The sequence below is a fragment of the Perognathus longimembris genome, chromosome 8 (genome assembly GCF_023159225.1).
Source record: "Perognathus longimembris pacificus isolate PPM17 chromosome 8, ASM2315922v1, whole genome shotgun sequence".
NCBI classification, from domain to species: domain Eukaryota; kingdom Metazoa; phylum Chordata; class Mammalia; order Rodentia; family Heteromyidae; genus Perognathus; species Perognathus longimembris.
This window is the reverse complement of record NC_063168.1, coordinates 28,761,930-28,784,566: the sequence shown is the minus strand read 5'-3', so window position 1 is coordinate 28,784,566 and position 22,637 is coordinate 28,761,930. Positions and strand designations below refer to the sequence as shown.

The 22,637-nt window shown below is 43.1% G+C and overlaps 1 protein-coding gene across 3 annotated transcripts in view; it reads right to left on the bottom strand.

Moving 5' to 3' along the window:
• The window catches only part of Hk2 (hexokinase 2), a 61,322-nt gene that overhangs the window by 27,152 nt on the left and 11,533 nt on the right, over positions 1-22,637 (bottom strand). For all 3 annotated transcript variants that reach the window (XR_007211884.1, XR_007211885.1, XM_048352820.1), the window contains exon 2: positions 14,483-14,645. Coding sequence is in view for 1 of the 3 variants with exons in the window: in XM_048352820.1 (XP_048208777.1) it covers positions 14,483-14,645 (163 nt within the window). In the remaining 2 variants the exon portion in view is untranslated. The remainder of the gene's footprint in view (positions 1-14,482; positions 14,646-22,637) is intronic.

Here is a 22,637-nt window from a genome sequence, read left to right as displayed (position 1 = left end):
TTAATCCAGTGGATAGTAAAAGACAAATAATTCCATTTGGTCAAGATTAATTAAACAGCTTTCTAAGCACAGGTCATGATTAATTAAACAGCATTCTAAGCACAGTGAGAACAAAGGAGGGTATTCTTAGGAGAGGATCACAATGGATCTTACTTCTTGATGCTTAGCACTTTTATGTTAATTTTATAATTCACATCAACAATGTGACTGTTTCACAACCAACAGTAGGGCCTTCACTCTTTCACAAGATGGACTGCTTACTACATGTTTTAGCAAGTACCCATGGAGCTCCAGGGCCCCACAAAGCCTGCAGAATTCTATATCTCAATTCTATCCTTATGTCCAAAAATTGACCTTTAATATTTATGTTCTTCAATGCCAATGTCCTACACAGGTTAAGGTCGCATTTTTATAAATTCAATGGCCTAGTACACTGCTAAGCAAATGCCCCTGAAGGAACTCAAGCTTAGCAGAATTTGAAAGGATGCTAAGCCACAAAGTGTGTAAAGCAAGGATTGGTCCACTTAGTTGGGCACAGTGGCTCACACCTGTAATCCTAACTACTCAGTAAACTGAGATCTGAGGATCACAGTTCAAAGCTAGCCCAGGCAGCAAATCCGAGAAACTCTTATCTCAGATTAACTACCAAAAAGCCAGGAGTAGAACTATGACTCAAGTGATACAGCATCAACCTTGAGTGAAGAGGCAAAGGAACCAGTGCCTAGGCTCTGAGTTCAAGCTCCAGTATCTGAAACAACAACAAAAATCGTCCCACTCAGCTTTTCCAGACAAGCCACAGAGTTTTGAAGGAATAACAAAGAGCATAGGAGGACTCTGGAAAAGTTTGGGGTAAAATCTTCCTGTGTCACCAGAAAGATGGAGTTCCTTCCCACCTGAAAATAAGCAGTGCAGACAGGAAACATCTAGATTCTGGACAATAATACAGCTAACTACAGGGACATACTCCATTGTAGAACACAGAATGAAAATGCTGAAGAGGCGCTGCAGAGCCCACAGCAGGGCCGGATGGCTAGTAGGCAAGGGCCAGCAGGGAGGGGAGGCGGCTCACCCACACTGTGCTCCCCAAGTCTCCCACTGCCCTATCGCACATCTCAAAGAGCACAGTAACTTCCTAGGAAACACACTTATTGGCTTGTTCCTCAATATTGAGTCCCTCTCCTAATGGAAATTGAAATAGAACAGAATGGAGAGTAGGATCAAACTAAATGAAACAGGTTTATTCTATGCCCAACAAAGGTGTTAAGATCCCTTTAACACCTTTAAGACTTAGGCTGTGGTTCATTGATAGTACCACCACAGCCCCTAAAGTACAAAGGGAAAACTGAAGATAGACATATCCCATGGACTTTCCCCAGCGCTCAGAACACACAGCAGTAGGTGGTGTCATAGTCAAGCCTCTGGACCTCAATTATTCCATTTCTAAAATGGAAACCTCAGCCAGGCATCAATGGTTCACACCTGTAATCCTAGCTACTCAAGAGGCTGAGATCTAAAGATCAAGGTTCAAAAACAGCCCATGAGACTCATCACCAAAGAACTAACAACAACAACAAAAAAGCAATGGAGCTATGGTTCAAGTGGTAGAAAACCAGCCTTGAATTTAAAAAAAAGGGGAGGGGGAGCTGGGAATATAGTCTGTGGTAAAGTGCTCACCTTGTATACATGAAGCCCTGGTTCGATTCCTCAGCACCGCATATATAGAAAAAAGCCAAAAGTGACTATGTGGCTCAAGAGGTAGAGTACTAGCCTTGAGCAAAAAGAAGCCAAGGACAGTGCTCAGGCCCTGAGTCCATGCCCCAGGACTGGCAGCAACAACAAAACAACAAATAAACAAATAAAAAAAAACAAACTAAGAGACAGTGTCCAGGTCCTAAGTTCAAGTCCCAGTATGAGCACAGAAAATTAATAAATAAAGCAAAACAAAATAAAGTAGGAACTGCATATTTAATAAGATGGTTGTGAGGAGGAAATATGAATCTAGCACCCAATAACTATGCCAAGATCTTAAGACACATTCCATAAGTACTTTCTTCATAGGTTCTCAGCAAACAATACCCCACACCTTCCCCGAGTTTCCCCAGCCAACACCAGTAGGGGACACTATAGCAACCTCTCTAAGAAAAGCCAATAGAATCCATACTCATTTTCCACTTAGGTCCTGGAAGCAGCCTCATGATTCACGCCAGTTGTTGCCTCACTAAAGCAATGCCAATCTCATCTGGGAGAATTTGGTCTGCTTCATGGTCATAGCAAATTTTCCAGATACTCTTGATTCTGAGCCTTCCCTGGTCATGGGATCTCAGCCAGATGGTAGGAAATGCAATGTAGTAGTTGTCATGAGGGATGAAAAGGAACATCAAGAACGAACTGCCTTATCAGCACTCCGGGGCCCAGGACACACACGATCCGCTGAATCAGTGACCATGGGGGACGGAGATGACCAGGGCTGCCCTAGTTGGTGATCACCCAAGGCCAGCCCTGCTGGATTCAGCCCAGCCTGGCTCCATCAGGATTGTGGCTTTGCTGTATTCTCTGGTGAACTGGAGGGAAACTACAAATAATAAAGCATTGCTGAAAATTCTGTTCCCAGGAAGCAATGCCCCTGTTTTCCTTAGATTCTTCAGGACCAGACATCCTTCCACATCCTTTCTCCCGAATGCTTTTTCCACAAACACACATGACCACAGCTAATGGTTAAGGACTATACCCTTCCTGAGTCCAGAATCTGAGGCAGGTCCAGCCTTGTGACTCTAGAAATCCTAAGGTGACTCCTCATTGCACTGGACACTCCAGTGCCCGTACTCACGGCATGCATGACAGTCCCCCCATAGAGCTGTGGTTGAGGTAACTGAGAGATGGATGAGTAGGCCTCACAAATCCTAAGTAATTATTGTTCACATTTGAGACAACTTATTAAGGAACTATCTCACCCTAAATTTTCTTGTCATTGGCTCATTTATTAAATGAGAGATTCAGTAGCCTGTGTAGCCTCCCATGTAGATGTCTTTAACAGAAGACAACTTGGTTCGTTAAGCAATGACGTATTTATTTACAAATATTAACTTACTAATCCTCAGGAGCTCAAGTAAATGTTATAATTCAACCTCACAAATGAGAAAAATCTACTCAGATCAAGCAATTCCAACCAAGATGTAGATCCTGGCTGGTTCTCCGGCAGCCCCCACTTCTGTGAGCAAGGAAATTGATCATGAGAAGTTATAAACTTCCAAATGAGTTCTTCACTAACAATGTCAAGAGCATCGGACCTTGAGGTCATGGGGGCCCCTAGATTGGCCTGGGTAATGGAGGAAGTGATGCTATGTCTCGAAAGTTGAGTCACTTGGTTAAGGTCATGCAGAGGCAATGAGAGCCAGCATTAAAAGCCAAGTCCATCTGACTCCAAAGCCTGTCTCTGGCCTGCAGTGCCACACCTTCATCTTTCCCAGCTCAGGTTCCTGGAAGCTATAAAGTAGTGAAAAAGAAATCAAAGACACCTTCACCTTTACCTGTTTGCCCAATGAGCCCCTTATGGGCTTATTAGATGACTAAGTCCTCTCTGATTTAACCTTTCACATTGAGTGGAGGGATGAGAGACTGAGGTGACAGGTACACCATCACTGACAATGGTGACATGCCCTATAGAGCGAAACCTGGAACCTAATAAAGCTGGATAATGCAGTCTGCTCCCCTCCAACCTGAGAAGCAGCACCAGCTGCCTAGTAAGGCAAGGAGGGAATAAAGAAAAAGCCTTAAATAAATTGTACCAGCCCCAGCTAAGAGGAAATGGCAATGGGAGGACCAAGTGCCACCCTATGTCACACTGCCCTGTAATAGGGAGGTCAGATGTGGCCAGTGTCATCTTTAGCTGTGGAGGAACTTCAGGTTGACTCCAGCTCAGATTAGAGCAGAAGCCAACTCCATCTTCACTAAGATCTCCCCCACCCTATCCAGGGAAGTTCCCCTTTGCTGTGATTAGATTGTGTAAACTGCTTGACCACCTGAAGCATGGAAAGTTCAAGGAACGTTCAAGGTTAAACCCATGCCCTCCTCTATGAGTAGGCGTATCCACCTGCATCATGTGAGCCCCGCCAAATCCATGCATCAATTCTAACTAGAATGATAGGTTAGTTCAAATAGATATTATGAGACAGACTAACTCTATTGGCCACCTGCATGCAGCCTAGCATGCTCTGTAAGTGTTGTATCTTCATAGGTCACCTGCATGTGGCAAGTTTGTCTGTGATGTTTGCATTATAACCAGGCTGGAAGGCCACACGGACACGTGGTCCCAGCCCCCGAGTCTGGGCTGCACAGGTGTACGCGGTTCCAGCTCCCGAGTCTGGGCCCTGATCCTGCACACGTGGTCGGCAGTTTCGGCTCCCGAGTCTGGGCTGCGACCAAGGCTGATAGGTTCACTTTTTGTTCACTTTTTACTTCCCCAATAAATCTGTCTTTTTGTCATCTTGTAGCTGGAGACTGTGTAGTGGACTCTTGGGGGAACCAGGAATCCCCTCACTTGGGGGGGACCCCGTTTCATTGTAGCGAACCCCCACTCTACTTCACCCAACAGTGAAGACCCAATTAGCTTCCGCTGGCAGTCTGTTGGCTGACTCATTTCCCAACCTAGACTACCAGTCAGCCTACTTTCAGTTCCACTCTTATCAGACACATAAGGTCAGCAAGATAAAGGAGTTCCAATTTCTCCTGGGAACTCACCTGTCACCGGCAAAAGCCAAGGACCAAAATGGCACCTGACTAATCACCTGTACTTGAAAGTCGATGTCACCTTACAGGTGATGTGACTTCAGTCATTTACTTAAAGTCATCACTTTAATATTGCTGAAGCTGACACATATGCTGGGGGAAGGGGGGAAGAGGGGTACAATGAGGGAAGGGCACAGGAAAGGAGGGAAGAAAGGTGAGCAGATGTAGTCATTATAGTCAATGTGCATTATGTAAAACCTGAATTGTGTAACTTGAGGGTAGGAATGAAAAGGGGAAAGATGGAGGAGACTGATGAAAAACATGACATTGATCAAGATGTATTATACTCATAACCTGACTTCGGGAAGTGAAATCCCTTTGTACAATTACATAATAAATCGATCTACTGATAGATAATAGTTAAGCATGTCATAGTAGGTGGGCGTGGTACCTGCATTGTCAGTGTATTTTTTGCAGGATGAGGGACAGGGGCCATTGAAATTTTCAACCAAGTCTATATCCAATATACAGATACTTGCCACCAGTTAAAATAGATCACCACCTGTTCCCCTCATCAGGCCCTCAGAGCACTGTGCCAGACAGTGTCTAAGGATCATTTGCAAATAGTTTTGGTTGTGTTTTATACTTTCAAGCAGTAGTGTCCCTTCATGCAAAACCAGCTGAGTGCCAAACCAGGAACCCAGACTCCAGAAGCCCCCTTTGCATAAGTGGTTTGTACAGTGTTCCCAGAGTGCAGCTCATCCATGAAAGTAACAAGGTCTGTTCACAGCGAGGGAAGGCACTGGTTCAGTTCAGCTCACCTCCTATACCCTCACTTCCAGTTTTATTTATTTGTCTCTACTTTTATCTTTTAAATTTGGAACTGAGGTCCACTCCCTCCAAAACAATTGAAAAAAGTCACTTCAAGAAATGTTTGAAAAACATTATTTTACAAGTCAAAAACTGAACCCATTCAAAGACTTCCTAACACAATACTTCATGTCCGTCACTAGTTGTTTTAACATTGAGCATGGACGAGTTGCCAAAATCTTAGCTACCTGATGCTCAACAGTTGCTGACTTGACAGGACAAAAGAGCTCAGAACTAGAAAAACTAATTCAAATAGGTTAGAAAGGTTGTTCAGGGGCAACATGAGACCATCTGCCTTAGGAAGTTGCCATAGAAAAGGGAACATATAGAGGAAGAGGACATATGTGGAAGTCCATGGAATACTTGATATCCAGTAAGATGAGAGGGAGGTTTATTATAATTATATGGGATGGTACCAATTGGTAGCTGCCAAAAACAAAAATGACATCCAGAAACACTGTAACCCCAGGCTTACATGACATGGCTACAGCACATATCCAATGCCATTGCCAAAGACTCTGGTTCTCAAGCAGACCAGATGCATTCTACAAAGGACTCTAGTAGCACTGTGGGGGATGGGTTAGTGCCAGGGAGGCTGGCTGCTGTGATATTTCAGCAGAGCAGCAATGAAAGCCAATGACCCATAGAGGGGGGTCAATCATCTTGGCTTGCACAGAATAGAGGGATTTCCAATGACATAGGACGTTCAGTAGTGAAAGTATTCTAGGCAAACTGCATATGGTCAAACCCTAGAGCTTGCAGCCCTTCCTGCTCACTCAATGCACAAGGCAGGTAGCTGTCAACATTTTCTTTTAATCATTTTTATCTTCAAATACTTGCACAAAAGGGTTTCAATTCAACATATATCAATTTATGTACACATAAATGCATCTATTATTCCCCTTCCCAGCCATCTATCCCAACCCCATCCGTCTTCTGGTTAGGTCAAAGGCACACACACACACACACACACACACACACACACACACACCACTCTCACATCTAGAAGCACAGTTTGTCGAAATTGAAGACAACAGCAGAGGGGGCATGACTCCAGTGACAAAGTATCTGCTCAACAAATGCGAGGCCCAGAGATCAAACCCCAGTACCTGGGGGCAAGGGGCTATTGTTTTTTCTAATACAGTGAAAGGCAAGGTGTTTGGCACAATGCCTGGCATTCATAAAGGCCATCTACCATATGTAAACTATCAGTACAATCATCATTTATATTTCTGGCACCACATAAATACACTTACTAACTTACTTGTATGCTAACTATTTGCTTTAAGTCTCTATTGCCTGGCTGTTGATACAATGCACAGCAACCAAGATAAGGGCTTCACTTGGGGTTCCACCAGCTCCTATACAACCTATCGCTAACCCAGTCTCCTTTTTATCATATTGTATGCTTGAATTATATGGCCTAATAACACTCTCTAATTGTCTATACACACTTTATCTCTCAGTGTACCAATTTTCAGTATTCAAAGGCAGGACACAGGTAGCTTGGCACTCTATGGCCTTACAGAGGAAAGGAACCTCACATAGGTCTTTGTTATCAAAGGCAACAGCTCGATGGGAGTTTCAAAAAAAAAAAAAGAAAAAGAAAGAAAATTGGTGAATTGCGTTGGTCATATGGGAGGCTCATAAGCATAAATGTAGCTCTATGGGGTGTTTTTTGTGGTTTTTTTTTTTTGGGTGGGGGGCAGTCCTGGGGCTTGGACTCAGGACCTGAGCACTGTCCTGGCTTCTTTTTGCTCAAGGCTAGCCCTCTGCCACTTGAGCCACAGTGCCACTTCTGGCTGTTTTCTGTATATGTGGTGCTGGGGAATTGAACCCAGGGCCTCATGTATATGAGGCAAGCATTCTTGCCACTAGGCCATATCCCCAGCCCCTCTATGGTATTCTTAAGAGCCCAGGTTTGGCATGTAGCTAGCCATGTTGAAATCTCAACACTACCATCTGTTTGCTGTGACTTGGGCAAGTTGCCTATTCTCTCTAAATCAAGTGTTTTATCCTATTATCAGTTGCCATATCTCATATGTGGCTCTTATCTGTAATCCTAGTTGCTCAGAAGGCTGAGATTTGAAGGACTGAAGTTTGAGACCAGCCCACGTGGAAAGATTCATGAGACTCAATCTCCAAAAACATAACCAGCAAAAAAGCTAAAATGGAGACGTGGCTCATGTGATACAGCATCAGTCAAGCTGGAAAGCATGAGGCCCTGAGTTCATACCCCAGGATTCAAATTAAAAAGGTGTCATGCCTGGCAGATACAAGTAAAATAAATGCTTCCTTTCTCCAGTTCTTACAAAAATCAAGAGGATACAAACAACAAATATTGGTGAGAATAGAAGAATATGCAGAACCTTCATATGTTGTTGGTGGCCATAGAAAATGGTTTGACAATTCTAGAGAGAAGCCTAGCAGTTTTTAACTAAGTATGTACCAAACTATAGCCCAGAAATTCCATTCCCAGATGTTTATCCAAGAAACTGAAAATGTACATTCACAACAAGCCTTAGGTAAGAATATTCACAGCAACTTTGCTCAAAATAACCAAAAAACTGGAAACTGTCCAGTATCAGTCAATATTCATGTCATATGATTTCATTCATATCATGGAATTAGTAATCAAAAGGAACAAACTACTGATAAACCCAAGGTAGATAAACCCCACCGAGGATGAGTAAAACTCTTGCATTGAAAACAACTACTGAGCTAGGTACCAATGACTGTCATGTAGCTCAGGAGGCTGAGATATGAGGATTGTGGTTTGAAGCCAGCCCCAGCAAGAAAGTCAGTGAGACTCATATCCAAAGCCAAAAGTAAAACTGTGGCTCAAGAGGTAGGGTGCTAGCCTTGAACAAAGCTCAGCGATAGTACCCAGGCCCTGAGTTCAAGCCCCAGGATTGACCCCAAAACAAAACAAACAAACAAAACAAAACACACACACACACAAAAAAAACCACTACTGATCTGGGAGCCAATCTTTCCTGCCTTTAATCCTAGCTACCCAGGGAGCTGAGATCTGAAAACTAAAATTCAAAGCCAGTGAAGACAGAAATCTGCAAGACTCCATCTCTAATTAACCAGTAAAATGCTGGGTTAGAAAGTATGGTTCAAGAGTGCCATAATGAGCAAGCAAGCTAAGCAAGTGCAAAGGGCCCTGAGTTCAAAACCCAACACTGGCACAAAATGCAACAACTACTATATGAAAGTATTTTATGTGCAAAACTACTATGTGTGGGAAAAAAACTAGAGCATGGTATCTGAGACCAGGACAGGGATTGACTGGGAAGGGCAGTAGACAATTTTCCTGGGATACACTAACAAGAATTATACAAACAGATGTATATATTTTTGTCAGTTTATCAAATAATGGACTTAAGGTTTATCATTTCATTATATGTACATTTTGTATCAAGAAAACAAACTTAACATTTAACTGTAGGTAGTAATATATGAGCTCAAGCTGTAGGGTTGAAATGAACTAATTTTTGTAGTTTATTTCACAGTGTATCAAGTAACAGGATAAACTGATGGTTGGCAGGGGGTATGATAAGGTAAGTCTAGTCAAAAAGAGTATGTTCACTCTACAATGATTAAATGTGAGGGGAAAGTAAAAGAACAAATAAACAGAACATTCTTTTGATTATTTCAATTGTACAAATTTGTCATGTACTATGCTATAATTCAGCACATATATATAGTATGTAATGATCAAATTAGGGTAGTTAACATTTTCACCACCTTAAAAACAGTTCATGTGTAATTAACACAGTAATTGCACATGCCCTGGCAGACAGTTCAGTCATCTGAGAAAAGTATTCCTTGTTGGTCCTGTGCTGGAAATATATTCCTGTGTGGTTCCTGGGGCTTGAACCCAGGGCCTGGACACTGTCCCTAAGCTTTCATGCTTAAGGCCAGTGCTCTTCCTCTTGAGCCACAGCTCCACTTCTGACATTTTAGTGGTTAATTGGAAATAAGAATCTCACAGACTTTCCTGCCCAGGGTCAACTTTGAACCATAATCCTTAAATCTCTATCTCCTGAGCAGCTTGGATTACAGGCATGGGCCACCGGGCTCAATCATCCTTTTTCAGTAAAGTCTACAGTGAACACATCTTTTGCAGTGGTGTGTCATGGCTCATAGGTGTGCTTCTGTCACAGGTAGAAAAGTTGCCTAGCTGGTTCTCCCCTAAATTCTCAGAGAAGACCTTGAGAAGTTTACAACCCATCTTTCTACAAAGAAGAAAACAGAGGCACACTAGAAATGAGCACCTTGAATTTAAACCCATTTAAAGCTAGAATTTGAAGAATCTTCACCTCACCCCACAATGACCTGAAACCACACATTGTACAGCAGACAAGAAGTAGCTAATTATACAATGCCAGTCTAGAATAAAAACTGGTCTGAAGACCATTTAAGGCTTTCACATCATGAAGTGAATGAAAACCTCTTAGCTGGGCACTGGTAGCTCACATCTGCAATCCTAGCTGAGACCTAAGAATCCAGGTTCAAAGCTAGCCCATGCAGAAAAGTCAGACTCTTAACTCCAAGTAACCAGCAAAAAATCTGGAAATGGAGGTGTGGCTCAAGTGTAGAACACTAGCCTTGAGCAAAAAAGTTTAGAGAAGGGACTGGGAGTGTGGCCTAGTAGTAGAGTGCTTCTCTAGCATGGATAAAGCCCTGGGTTCTATTCTTCCATACCACACAGAAAAAGCTGGAAATAGTGCTGTGGCTTGTAGTACAGAGCTAGCCTTAAGCAAAAGACACTCAGGGAGAGTGTCCAAGCCCAGAGTTCAAGCCCCAGGACTGGCAGGAAGGAAGAAAAACAAGGTAAGAGAGAGTCTCCTGGCATGAGTCCAGTATACTCACACACACACACACACACACACACACACACACACACACACACACACGTAAATATTTAGGTCTATGAGTATATGAAGTTATGAAGATATACTCCAGAAAAGTTAGAAAGCTACTGATGTGAGGATTATGTCCTTCCAGATCAGAGGTATGAATCTGAAGTTTAATTCTTCAGATTTGAAAAGCAATGCTGGAAATGAACGAGCTAAGAAGCAAGGGCTTTGATAAAATCCAAGTTGAACAGGCATCACTGGAAGAGAGGTCTGAAGACTTCTGAGAGTGAGAGGTCATCACCAGCAGCAAGATCAGAAACCCAGATTCCGCCCATGGCCGTGGCAAGGAAACAGGTGCACCAGCAAGGTCCATGGCTTTGTGTGACCACATCTCGGGTGTGTATGTGTGCCCACAGCCGCACTCTTGGGGTCTTTTCCTTCAGCACTTCATAGGGGAGCCAACAAGGAAAGAGAATCTTCCTTCTTGGTAGTCTTTATCAATTTAGGAGTCCCCAACCCTTGTTGCCACATATATAACACATTCTTCCTCCAAGTAACAGAATATAAACTTGAAAATCCTGCTATTAACCACATTAATTACACAGCCTCCAGTTCTTTTCTTCAGTTGTATCTCCAGAAACATTGCTATCAGTTATCTACTGTACACATTCTAATTCCTAACATATATAGCTGTTGAGGGATTTTTAACATTCAATGACCAAGAAATTCATGTGCTTCTGCAATTTACTCATGTATTTTTCAAGAGATGGGCAGTGCTGAGGATAGAACTCAGGACATTATAGTTGGTAGGCAAGTGATGTATATAAGCCATGATGCCCCCAGTCTGTTTTTGGTTTCTGGTGCCAGCCTTTTATTCTTCTACCTCTACCTCCTGAGTGGCTAGAGTGCATCGCCATGCTCAGCCTTCAACTTGTCTTTTGAGTTGCTTCTATATTTACATATGCTTTTTTATGTGCTATTCAATAAGTATTCCATCATATGACTACACCACACATTGTCCAACATAGTCATTATAAGTAGTTCTGTGAACATTACTGGACCTGCCTCCATTAATTCATATGGCAGTTGTTCAGGGTATATACAGGTAGAAATTGAATTGTGAAATCGTGGTTATATATACCATTTGTTCCACAATTAGTCCTTTCAAACAATTTTATTAAGTAGGTGCAACCTCATTTGGAAAAATGCTAGTCATAGCATTTACCAGGCTGTGGATAGAGCCACACACACATATGCATGCGAACACACTCATGTCAAGTATGGTCATGATGCCTTTGAGTTTGGTATCTATAAGTGTGACTCCTGGCTCATCTCAAGATCATAATCTTGGGAAAATGATTTGGCCATCCAAGCTTCCAATTCTTCATCTTAAAAAAACAAACAAACAAAAGAGCCAGGTGTCAGTAGCTCACACCTGTAATCCTAGCTACTCAGGAGGCTGAGATCTAAGGATCATGGTTCAAAGCCAGCCCAGGCAGGAAAAGTCTGTGAGACTCTTATCTCCAATTAAGCACCAGAAAACAGAAAGTGGCACTGTGGCTCAAGTGGTAGAGTGCTAGCCTTGAGCTGAAGAGCTCAGGGACAGGGCCCAGGGCCCAGAGTTCAAGCCCTATGACTGATAGAAAAGAAAAGAAGGGGCTGGGAATATGGCTTAGTGGTAAAAATGCTTGCCTTGCATGCATGAAGCTCTGGGTTCCATTTCTCAGCACTATATAAACAGAAAAGGGTGGAACTGGCACTGTGGCTCAAGTGGCAGAGGGTTAGCCTTGGGCAGTGCTCAGGCCCTAAGTCCAAGCCACAAGACTGGCAAAAAAAAAAAAAAGGAGGAGGGAAAGAGAGAAAGAGAGAGAAAGGAAAGAAGGAAGGAAAGGAGAGAAAGAGTGATTAGTGGGGCACTGGTGGCTCGCACGTAGCTCACACGTATAATCCTAGCTACTCAGCAGGAGGCTGAGCGCTGAGGATCCAGGTTCAAAACCAGCCCAGACAAGACTCCAATTAACACAAAAAGTCAGAAGTTGAGCTGAAAGAGCCAAGGGTCAAGTAACAGAACACCAGCCTTGAGCAAAAAAGCTCTGGGACAGCACCCTGACCCTGAGTTCAAGTCCCAGGACCCGCACAAACAAACAAACAAAAAAGGATTAAAATATGTACCTACTTTATAACATTTTATGAAAAACAAATGAATACATAAGGGTGCTCAGAATATTTGTTTTCACTAGAATGCATATTTTGACAATGACTAAACTTCAAGAGCTAATAAATTTATCAGAATATCAAACAAAGCATAGATATTGGTGCAGTTCCAAATCAGGGTACAGTAAATGTGCCAATCTAGAGGTCATAGAGGGAGAATTTCCAGAGGCCCTTCCTCTCCACCACCCCCACACCCATACCCATACCTCAAGAGGCTATTTATATGGCTGAAGTACACAAGAGAATGATCTTGAACAAGGTCAACCAGGCTAGGCTCCAAGAACTCAGCAAACATACTTATTTTAGGAACTGTATAAAGTCTTGTTAGACAAATCAGGTTCTTATAGACTCCAGTGTTGTTCAAGAACACAAGTGTGATGGAAATAGTCATGTACAAGTTATATTAAAAACCCTAACATCCTTTCTGTAGCCCCAGTTCCCAATTCCTCTGCAGACATCTCACCACCTGAAGCTTCTTTGAGAACTCTCCTCACTCAGCTGCTTGGACTCTCTGCTTCCTGGTTCTTCCCTTGCCCTCATAGCTGTCCTTGGGCTCCTTCTCCTGTCCTGTATGGAGATGTAGGAGCTGCCTAATGCCACCCAATTCTCATTGGCCTACCCTGTGCTTCTCCATGTGGCAGCTCAGTTCCATCCCCTTCCCCAGGGATGCTGCCATCCAAGCTGCTTGCTATGCTCAACCTCCTGGAACCCCTTCAAATCTCTCTTCCCTATCCATCATGACACATGGGAGCCATCTGTCATCTCCCACTCCATAGACACAACCCTTCCAGTCCATGGTTACAGCTGACAGTGCAACATTACAACTGCTCACACCTGTCAGAAACTTTCACTGCCCTCCCAAACCCTCAGTGTCTAGCAAATGAGGCCCAAATGCCAACTCTTCTGGGATCCAACCTTTGTCCATCTTTCCAATACCAATCTCTAGCCATAAGATAAAATCAGATCCTGAGTGGCACACCATGAAACAGGGATTATGTATCCAAACAGGATTAAACAAGCAGGTTGTTACTGCAGGACTTCAGAGCCTTCAATATCTAAATGTACACTGTGACTCTTCAAATGTTCTTCGTATTTCATTTTATTTATTTTTATTTGATGTCTTTATTTTTATCTCACTAAGTACCTCAGTTCAACCTCAAACTCACCAACCTTTTGCCTCACTCTCCCAAGTGTTCGGATTATGGGCATGGCCACACATCTGGCTCTTCTGTATAGTTTATTTAGACTTCTAGGCCTTTCTATGGTGGTATAATAAAGGACAAGTTGAACTACCCTGTTTTTCCAGCATGCCTACAGAATACATCCCTAAAGATACTTAGATATGTTTAGGCCAGAGAGTGACCACCCTTGTCCATGGCTGTGAGCATCAAAGCCTGCTTTGTTGATATCACCACCACTGTGGTCAATTTCTGTGGAATTACAAAACTTCAAACTGAGCCAAGACGCCTTTGTCAACACAGTAGAAAACTAGTTGCTGTCAGCAGTATCCTGGGAGGGCTGACCACGAGTAGCTTTATCCTTGACTACTCAGGCTGACTTGATGTTGACTTGACTGTCAAGACTGCCAGCTTCCCTAGTCTTCCTAGCCACCCACAACGCCACCCCCCCCCCCCCCGCCAAGCCTTCAATTCTCTGCATGTCTAGATCAGCCTGTGTTTGCTGCTTTAGCTTGAAGCCAAGGAAACTTCACTGACACATAGTTCTTTGGGTACCTGAACAAAAGCAACCAATCAAGTGCCCATCAAGGGGCCCTCAGAGCCCTCGCACCCCACCAGATCCAGTACCTGTCCCATCTGGAGTAGACCTCACAAAGGTGGGCAACATTTTCACAGAAGCAGTAGGGTGGGTGGTGGCTCCAAGTCCTTTCTCCATCTCCTTGCGGAACCGCTTAGAAATCTCCAGAAGAGTCTCATCAGATAGACGCATGTGGTAGAGATACTGGTCAACCTGAAAGAGAAAGAAAACAAGAATAGACCTAGGGTTAATAAATTATAGCATCGTCCATGCCATGGAATGTCATCCAGCCCCTCAAAAGAATAAAAATCTGTCAAGGATAGAGGTGATTATTAAACCCTATTCATAAGAATTGACTTGGCAAACCATTATCTTTCTTTTTAAAAAAAAATTTAAATAGATTTAATTTTATTCCTGGAGAATGGTGGACCAGGGGAAAGGGCAGTTGGGAAGAGGGGTGTTCTCTGATAGGTTGGGTTAAAACACCTGACCGCATGCTATGGTTCATTACTGACCTTCCTCTTAGGCCGCCATACATTTCACATGCCCAGCTGAGTCAGTCCTAGCACTCCTCACCCAGGCCCAGCAGCCACTAGTTTCAGCTAGACTCACACCATTCTCTGGTTCCTCCTCTATCTATATTGCAAACCCCAGGCAGACCCAAAATCCTTCCAAGGCCCCACACAAGCCAGCTGCTATTCACTTCCTAATCTTACAGCATGTTTCTATATCTTGGGTGTAGATCTTGTCCATGGGTATTCTATTTTCTCCTATCAGAAAAGCATCTGATAGAAACCCAACCTGGTTAAGTTCCATAGCTGACCTTCCTGTTAAATTATAAGACTCAAGCTTTTGCTTTCACAATACCATCTACAGTTTGGAAATAAATATTCACAGACACTTCTGGATTTATGATGAGATAACATCGTAATAAGCCCATCTTGAATTAAAAATTACAAGTGGAAAATTCACTTAACCCCTAACCTACTAGATATCATGGCTTAACAACACTGCATGGTAGAATATTGTTATTTCCCTCTGTGACTATGTGGCTGACAGGGAGCTGTGCCTCACCGCCACTGCCCACATGGCAAGATATTGTTCCACACGTCACTAGCCTGAGCAAGGATCAAATAATTTGAAGTCTGGTTGCTACTGAATGTGTATCACTTTTCTATTATCACAAAATCAAGAAACTATCCATTGGACCATCGTAAGATGGGAGGTTATGCATAATGATAAATCAGAAACACTAAGGGCTAAAGAACAATGCTTATCCTTGCATACCCTGGAACCAAGCTCAGTGCCCAACACACAGCAGGACCTTTGGATAACACAACCTCTACACTGCTCAGAGGAAGAGGTAACTCTCCTTAGTTATTTCACTGCTCTTGTGTCTAACTTTAATGGATGAACTTTTCCTACTAAACTCCAGAAGGAGAAGCACCAGAAAACTCTCCTCAGACTTGACCATGGATATTCTATTTCTCCTATCAGGAAAGCACCTGATAAAACCCACCCAGGCAGGTGCGTGGGTTTCACACTAGGCTCAGCAGAAGCAGCTATGACAGGTCACGCTGAGAGCCACCAGAAGGGTGAGACAGAGAAAATAAGGAAAGCAGCTGCACCAGCTGTGCCCTCAAGGTGTGGGCACATGTTCTCTCCTCACCAGCAAACTGCAGGACTGACTGGAAAGGACACTGTGGTGAACCTGCTTCCTACAACAGAGTGTACAAATGTATGAAGACCAGGGCCACTCAGATCAGAGGCCAAGCCCAGTCCTATCCAGGACCTGCCTGGGATGTCCTGGACAATGGTACAAACAGCAAAGCCTCACGTAGCAATTATCTGTACCAGATTTGATTCTAAGGTTTTTGTACCCACAAAGACCTTCAGTCCTCACAACAGTCTTTGAAGGCAAAATAGTGTCATTACCTCCATTCTCAGAGGAAAAAAAAAAGGCAGCATGCCCAAAGTCACAAAGACAGACAAGGCTGAACTGGGAATAAAGGGTGCAATCTGGCTGGTCGGTGCTTTGTCCACTCTGCTGAATGTCTGCCTCTCTTTTGCTAGACTGGAGGTCTCTACAGGCCAAATGTCAAATGGTACCACAGAGATTAGGGCTGGCCACACCCATTTAAAGGCTACCTTCTATGCCAGGAGCCCTCAACATAGGCATGGAACATTAACAGAAAGTGAGGTCCATGGGCAAGCCTGGCAGGGCAGGGTCTCTGGACATCACCTTATGGCCTAGAAATCTCACCGATGCCCCCTACAAGCTCTTGCATAGAGTTTCTCGTGTATCTGCAATGGGAATGAGCAAATTCATGTGAAGAGCACATTCTGCCTCATTAAGCCATTCTATTGCCACTTCCTAAATGGCAAATTCTAAGTCAGTCATTCTCAGTGTATCCCTGATGTTTAAACTGCCACAAGGCCTGCTGGAAACTGAGTCAGACAGATCTCACTTTCAGCTCTGAAAGAATCAAATTAAAACTCAATGGGACTGGGGATACGGATTCGCGGTAGAGTGCTCGCCTTGCATGCATGAAGCCCTGGGTTGATTCCTCAGAATCACGTAAACAGAAAAAGCCAGAAGTGGCACTGTGGCTCAAGAGGCAGAGTACTAGCCCTGAGCAAAGAGAAGCCAGGGACAGAGCTCAGGCCCTGAGTCCAAGCCCCAGGACTGGCAAAAAAAAAAAAAAAAAACTCAAAACATGTTGACTTTTCCCCAATAGATTATAATCATCTTTCAAGTGTTCAATGCCATATGAAAACAATAGTGACAATTATGACTGATAATGGTAGGTAAACAAGCTTTCCTATGTGTGGACACTGGAGTTTCTTATGATAGTGGGTTTTTTGTATTTACTTGCAAGTACTTACAAAGCAACACTCTACTCCAGTCTTGTTTGCTTTTATATATGCTGCACAGAGTCTCAGGCCTTTACTCAGGGCTCTTGATCTTCCTACCTCCACCTCCTACCTAGCTGGCATTAAAGGAGTGCATTACCATGCTCAGCTTGTTTTGGAGACAGTATCTCCCCAAACTTTTGCCCAGGCTGACCTTGAACTATGATCCTCTCAACTCCTATCAAACATGTCTTATCTGCCAAGGGTTAATCTAAACTTCTATCTAATTTGATTTCCACTGTCTTTTTTCTTCTTTTCTGGGGGACTGGGGGAAGAGGGGTGGTCCTGGGGCTTGAACTTAAGGCGTAGTTGCTGTTCCTAAGTTTTTATACTCAAGGCTAGTGTTCTACCACTTGAGCCACAGCTCCACTTCCAGATTTTTGGTGGTTAATTAGAGATAAGAGTCTCATAGAGGGGCTGGGGATATGGCCTATTGGCAAGAGTGCTTGCCTTGTATACATGAAGCCCTGGGTTCAATTCCCCAGCACCACATATACAGAAAACGGCCAGAAGCGGCACTGTGGCTCAAGTGGCAAATTGCAAGCCTTGAGCAAAAAGAAGCCAGGGACAGTGCTCAGGCCCTGAGTCCAAGCCCCAGGACTAGCAAAAAAAAATAAAATAAAAATTTTAAAAAAAAGAGTCTCACAGATTTTCCTAACCAGGCTCACTTAAAATTGCTACCTTCAAATCTCAGCCTCCTGAGTAGCTAGGATTACAGGAATGTGTGGCTAACTAGTACCTGGTTCCATTCTCTTTTTTGTAGAATTTCTGCATTCTTGTTTTATAGGTCCCTTGAGTGGTGAAATTCAGAGGTTTGTGTGGGCCTCAGGATCACTATTCTTGCTGGCCTATGGGCCTTCCTGGTATGCTGGCCACTCCCTATCTGTCCTATGGTTTCTAGATGATACCAGCATTGGTTTCTCTGAATCATACAGAAAGAAAGACCAAGAGTAAGGATGTGGACAGATGTAAAAAATACAAGTCCAGCATCTTGAACCAAACATCCCCTCCTTCAGCTGGGAGTTTGAATTTTCTAAGTCAGGAGTAGCTGGCATCTGGGTAGGATGATATTATCTACCAGTTTATTAAGGTCACTAGAAAGGGCTGATTAATCACCTAACACCACAGCCTACCAAACATCCAACTGGAGGCCAAACAGCCTTGGCAGGCACTACTGCACTGAATGAGCAGTGGCCAAGAGAAGTGGAGGTCAGGGACAAAATGCAACCTCATGTGAAGACAGTTTTCTTGAATCAGGAGGGAAATAAATGCAGGTTCCAGAATCCTGCTGACTTCCACTAAAGTACAGGCTCAAAGAAATGAGAGAAACATGCCATATGTACACAAAACAGTAGGACAACTGCAGAGAACCACTACTCTTCATAAGAGAAGGCCCTCAACATCTAGTGAGCATAGCATCTGAGTCACACTCACCCATCAACAGAGTCAGCTAGGTTTGAATGCTTCTAAGCATGAGAAGGTCAGTACTTCTCTAAGCTCCATTGTTGGTCAAAGTTACAAAGCTATTTCTCAATCACTGACAAACCTGCTTTCTGGTAACTTCTGCCACATCTCCATTCTGCCACTTGTGATAAGAGTTCCGGACTTGGCAGAACATCAGAATCATATGAGGAATGCATATATATATACATGTATATATATATATACATGTATATATATATATATATATGCATTGAGAAGCCAGGCAAGGTAGTGCATACCTGTCACCAGGCTGAGCAAGGAGGGTGGTGAGTTGAAAGGCCAGCCTGAGCTACACATAGCATGACCCTGTTTCAAAACAAATATAAAAGCAAAATAGTCCAAGTACAGTGACATATACTTGAATTCCAAGCTACATGGGAAGCAGATATGATTATAGTCTAAGGTCACCTGAGCAAATCATCTGAGCCCCTATCTGAAAAAAAGAAGGCAAAAAGGACTGGGAGCTTTGCTCAGGTGATAGAGTGCCTGCCTAGCAAACTTGAGGCCCTGAATCCCTCCAAAATCCCTTTCCCCCACTAAAAAAGAAAGAAAAGAAAGCACTAAGAATTCCAAACAGCCAGCTGAGCACTTACGTTTCATGCTAGCTACACTGGAGGCTGGTATCTGAGGATCAGGATCACAGTTGGAAGCCAGCCTGAGTAAAAGTCCATGAGACTTTTAGCCAGCAAAAAATCCAAAGTTGTGATGTGGTTCAAGTGCCTGCCTTAGTGAAAAAGCCAAAGCAAGAATGTAAGGCCCTGAGTTCAATATACAGTGCTGGCAAAAGAAAGAAGAAAAAAAAAAGAATTCCTAGCATCTATTCCAAACTGATGAAAAAGATACACTTGTTAACAGTCAAATATCCATCCTAGTTCTGGGAAGTTTTGAATCGTGTCAATATTATTGTGACTGGCAGGTTCTAGTCAACACTACTTAAGGTCATTTCTATCAATTTCCTATCTAGGGTATCTGAAAGCTAGTAGTTATGGCTTAGACCAATAATATCACTAGTAAAATAATCCTGTGTTGATCCAGAGTGCTGACAGTTGGGAGGACAAACCCTATACTTGCTGGAAAGAGATTTAAGCTGTTGGAAACCATCAAGACAGAACCATTCAGGCAGTTCTCTCTTTAGCCAGTGGTAGTGATATGAGGGCTTTGGCACTAGAAAAACCAGTGTGCATATCCTAGCTGAGAAGTACTTGAGCAGGTGTGCAACACTGAAAAGTCACACTTTTTCTGAGCCCAGCATCCTTACTATATAAAATAGAGGGAAAGCCAGACACCATAGCTCCCACCTATAATCCTAGCTCCTTAGGAGGCTAAGATCTGAGGATTAGGGTTTGAAGTCAGCCTTGGCAAACAAATCTAAAAGACTCATCTTCAGTTAACTACAAAAAAGCTGAAGTGGAGGTATGACTCACGTGGTAGAATGCCAGCCTTGAGTAGAAAAAGCCTAGAGATATGGAGACTCTGAGTTCAAACCCCAGTATCAAAGTGCGCGCACACACGCACACACAAGATAAAGAGCCCGACACAGTCTTGACCATAATTAAGCAGTAAGCATAAAACTCTATACCACCTCTTTCCTCTCCACCCTTTTTCATCTTCCAGATTTCTCTCTGCCAAACCAAGGACATTTCTCAACTCTACTAGATCATACCCAGGATTAACAAGGTGAAGACTTTCCTCAAATAGCCCTTTCTCCTTCAGTGGTGAATATGTGGCCTATCCCCATGACTGCTTCTCTTTAAGGCCCTGTTTGGGCAAGAGGTGGAAAGAAGAGGGGCTTCCAGACTAGGGAGCCACAGGCAAGCCAGAGCAAAGCCTGGCAAAGCCTGGCTGAGCCTGCCCCAGACAAGGGTGTGTGTTAAGAAAGAAATAGATCACAAGATTCTGTAGGTAACTACTCAGCAATGCTGAGAAGATTAGGATGTCCTCATTGGGCAATCACTTTCATTTTTCCCATATCGTCTGATATGTCTTTTCCTCTTCAAAATTTGGGGGTAGATCAAGAGAAGCTCCAAGAAATGAACCCTATACTGTGTATTATGAAACTAAGAAATAATGTCCTAAATAGGACCTACACCCATTCCTTTAAGTGTCCAAATTTATCTCCGGACCAACCCTAAATGGAGGAGGAAAGTGTATTTTAGAAGCAATGTTAAGGAATGGAGGAGACATTCTCTTTCTCTGAGAGGCCCCACATCAGAATATGCAGTGCACAGGCTCAGTCAGGGCCCTGCCCTTGCCAGATGTAGAGATCCAAGAAAAGAACAGCCTAGAAAGGGATTAAGAGCCAGAAAGGGATTCTCAGAGAAACTTCAGAGAGCAGCCTTGGGAGGGGGTGGGGTGCAGACAACTGGTCCTAGAATTTGCATCACCCAGACCAACAGCAACTCTGCTGGCCCATGGAACATTTCAATTAAATAGCTGATGGCAATGCCTGCGTCCTGAAGCTATTCTATCTGGTCTCAGCAAGAATTTGGCCCCAACACAATTGCATAGTGCTAGAAGAGTACCTTAATTCCAACTTCAACAATTTATATAAAGTATACCAAAGGCTCATTTGAATATCATAAGAAAATTTGAAAACAGAGAAGGAAACCTTAAATTGCCAAATCTGTAAGATTTATTACCATTCAATCCCTGATCCCCTGACATGGCTGCATCTCCAGTGTCTTCCAGTTTATAGAATTTATTAAATACCCATTACATACAAACACTACAGTGGACAGAAATATGATGTTAAAGGAACTCTTTTCTGGAGATCAGTAGCTATGGTGGTCGTGCAACAATGTATATGTACCTGCTTTCATTGAATTGTATACTTAAAATGGCAAAAATGGGGTGGAGGCATGGCTCAGTCGGTGGAGCACCAGCCAATAAGCAAAAGTACCCACCTCAGCCTAAAAAAGCAAGCAAAAGGTAAAAGTACTTTACGCTATATATATTTTATCACAGTAATATTTTTGTTAAAAATAAAATTAAGATCTCTACTCGCTAGGATTTACAAGATAGCAAAGAACCTGAACCAAATTATAAGCCACAGTAAATGCTTCTGAAAAAGAAAAAGAAAATAAATGCTTCCAGGATTCAGAGAGGGCTAAGTCTTGGTAGATTAGCTTAGACAGGCATGTGCAATGCAAGGTCACAGGAGATGGCTTACAAAATAAGCCATATCAGTGGATGAATTTAACCTGGAGGTCACAGAGTGGAAAAGCTCAGAAGGCCTGGGCAAGCCCAAGATCCTAAGATTATGAATTCCATTATCAGAAAACATATTTAAATCACTACATTACCCAAGCTCCCCACTGAAATTGTGCTCCACTCTAGTATGATTGAATTCTATCATTTTTGTTGCTCTTTGAAGCCTCCATTAGAAATTTTGAATTAAGCCCCATCAGATCAAACAAACAGAAAAAAAAAGGTAAACTGTTCAGATGCTTCTAGCATGAACATAACTGTACAGATTTTTCCATCTAAGAAGAAACTGCGGACCAACTTGGTCCACAACTAGCGGACCGAGTGTGATTCTAACATTTCTAAGCAAGGAATCACTGAGCCAGGTATGGTGGCACACATTTATAATCTCAGCACTCAAGGAGGATCATGTAAATTAGAGGCTGACCTGAACAACACCCTCAAAGAAAACAAAAGGGATAATGGGAAACAAAGACCCTAAAGACACAATCACCCTAGTTGCTGTGTTGTTCACTAATCCTTCCTTGGCCAGTCAATTGCCTGTTGGGCTTAGTGTCAAAAGCTTAACAGCCCAAATTCACTGCACCCCCACTACAGGTCAGTGAA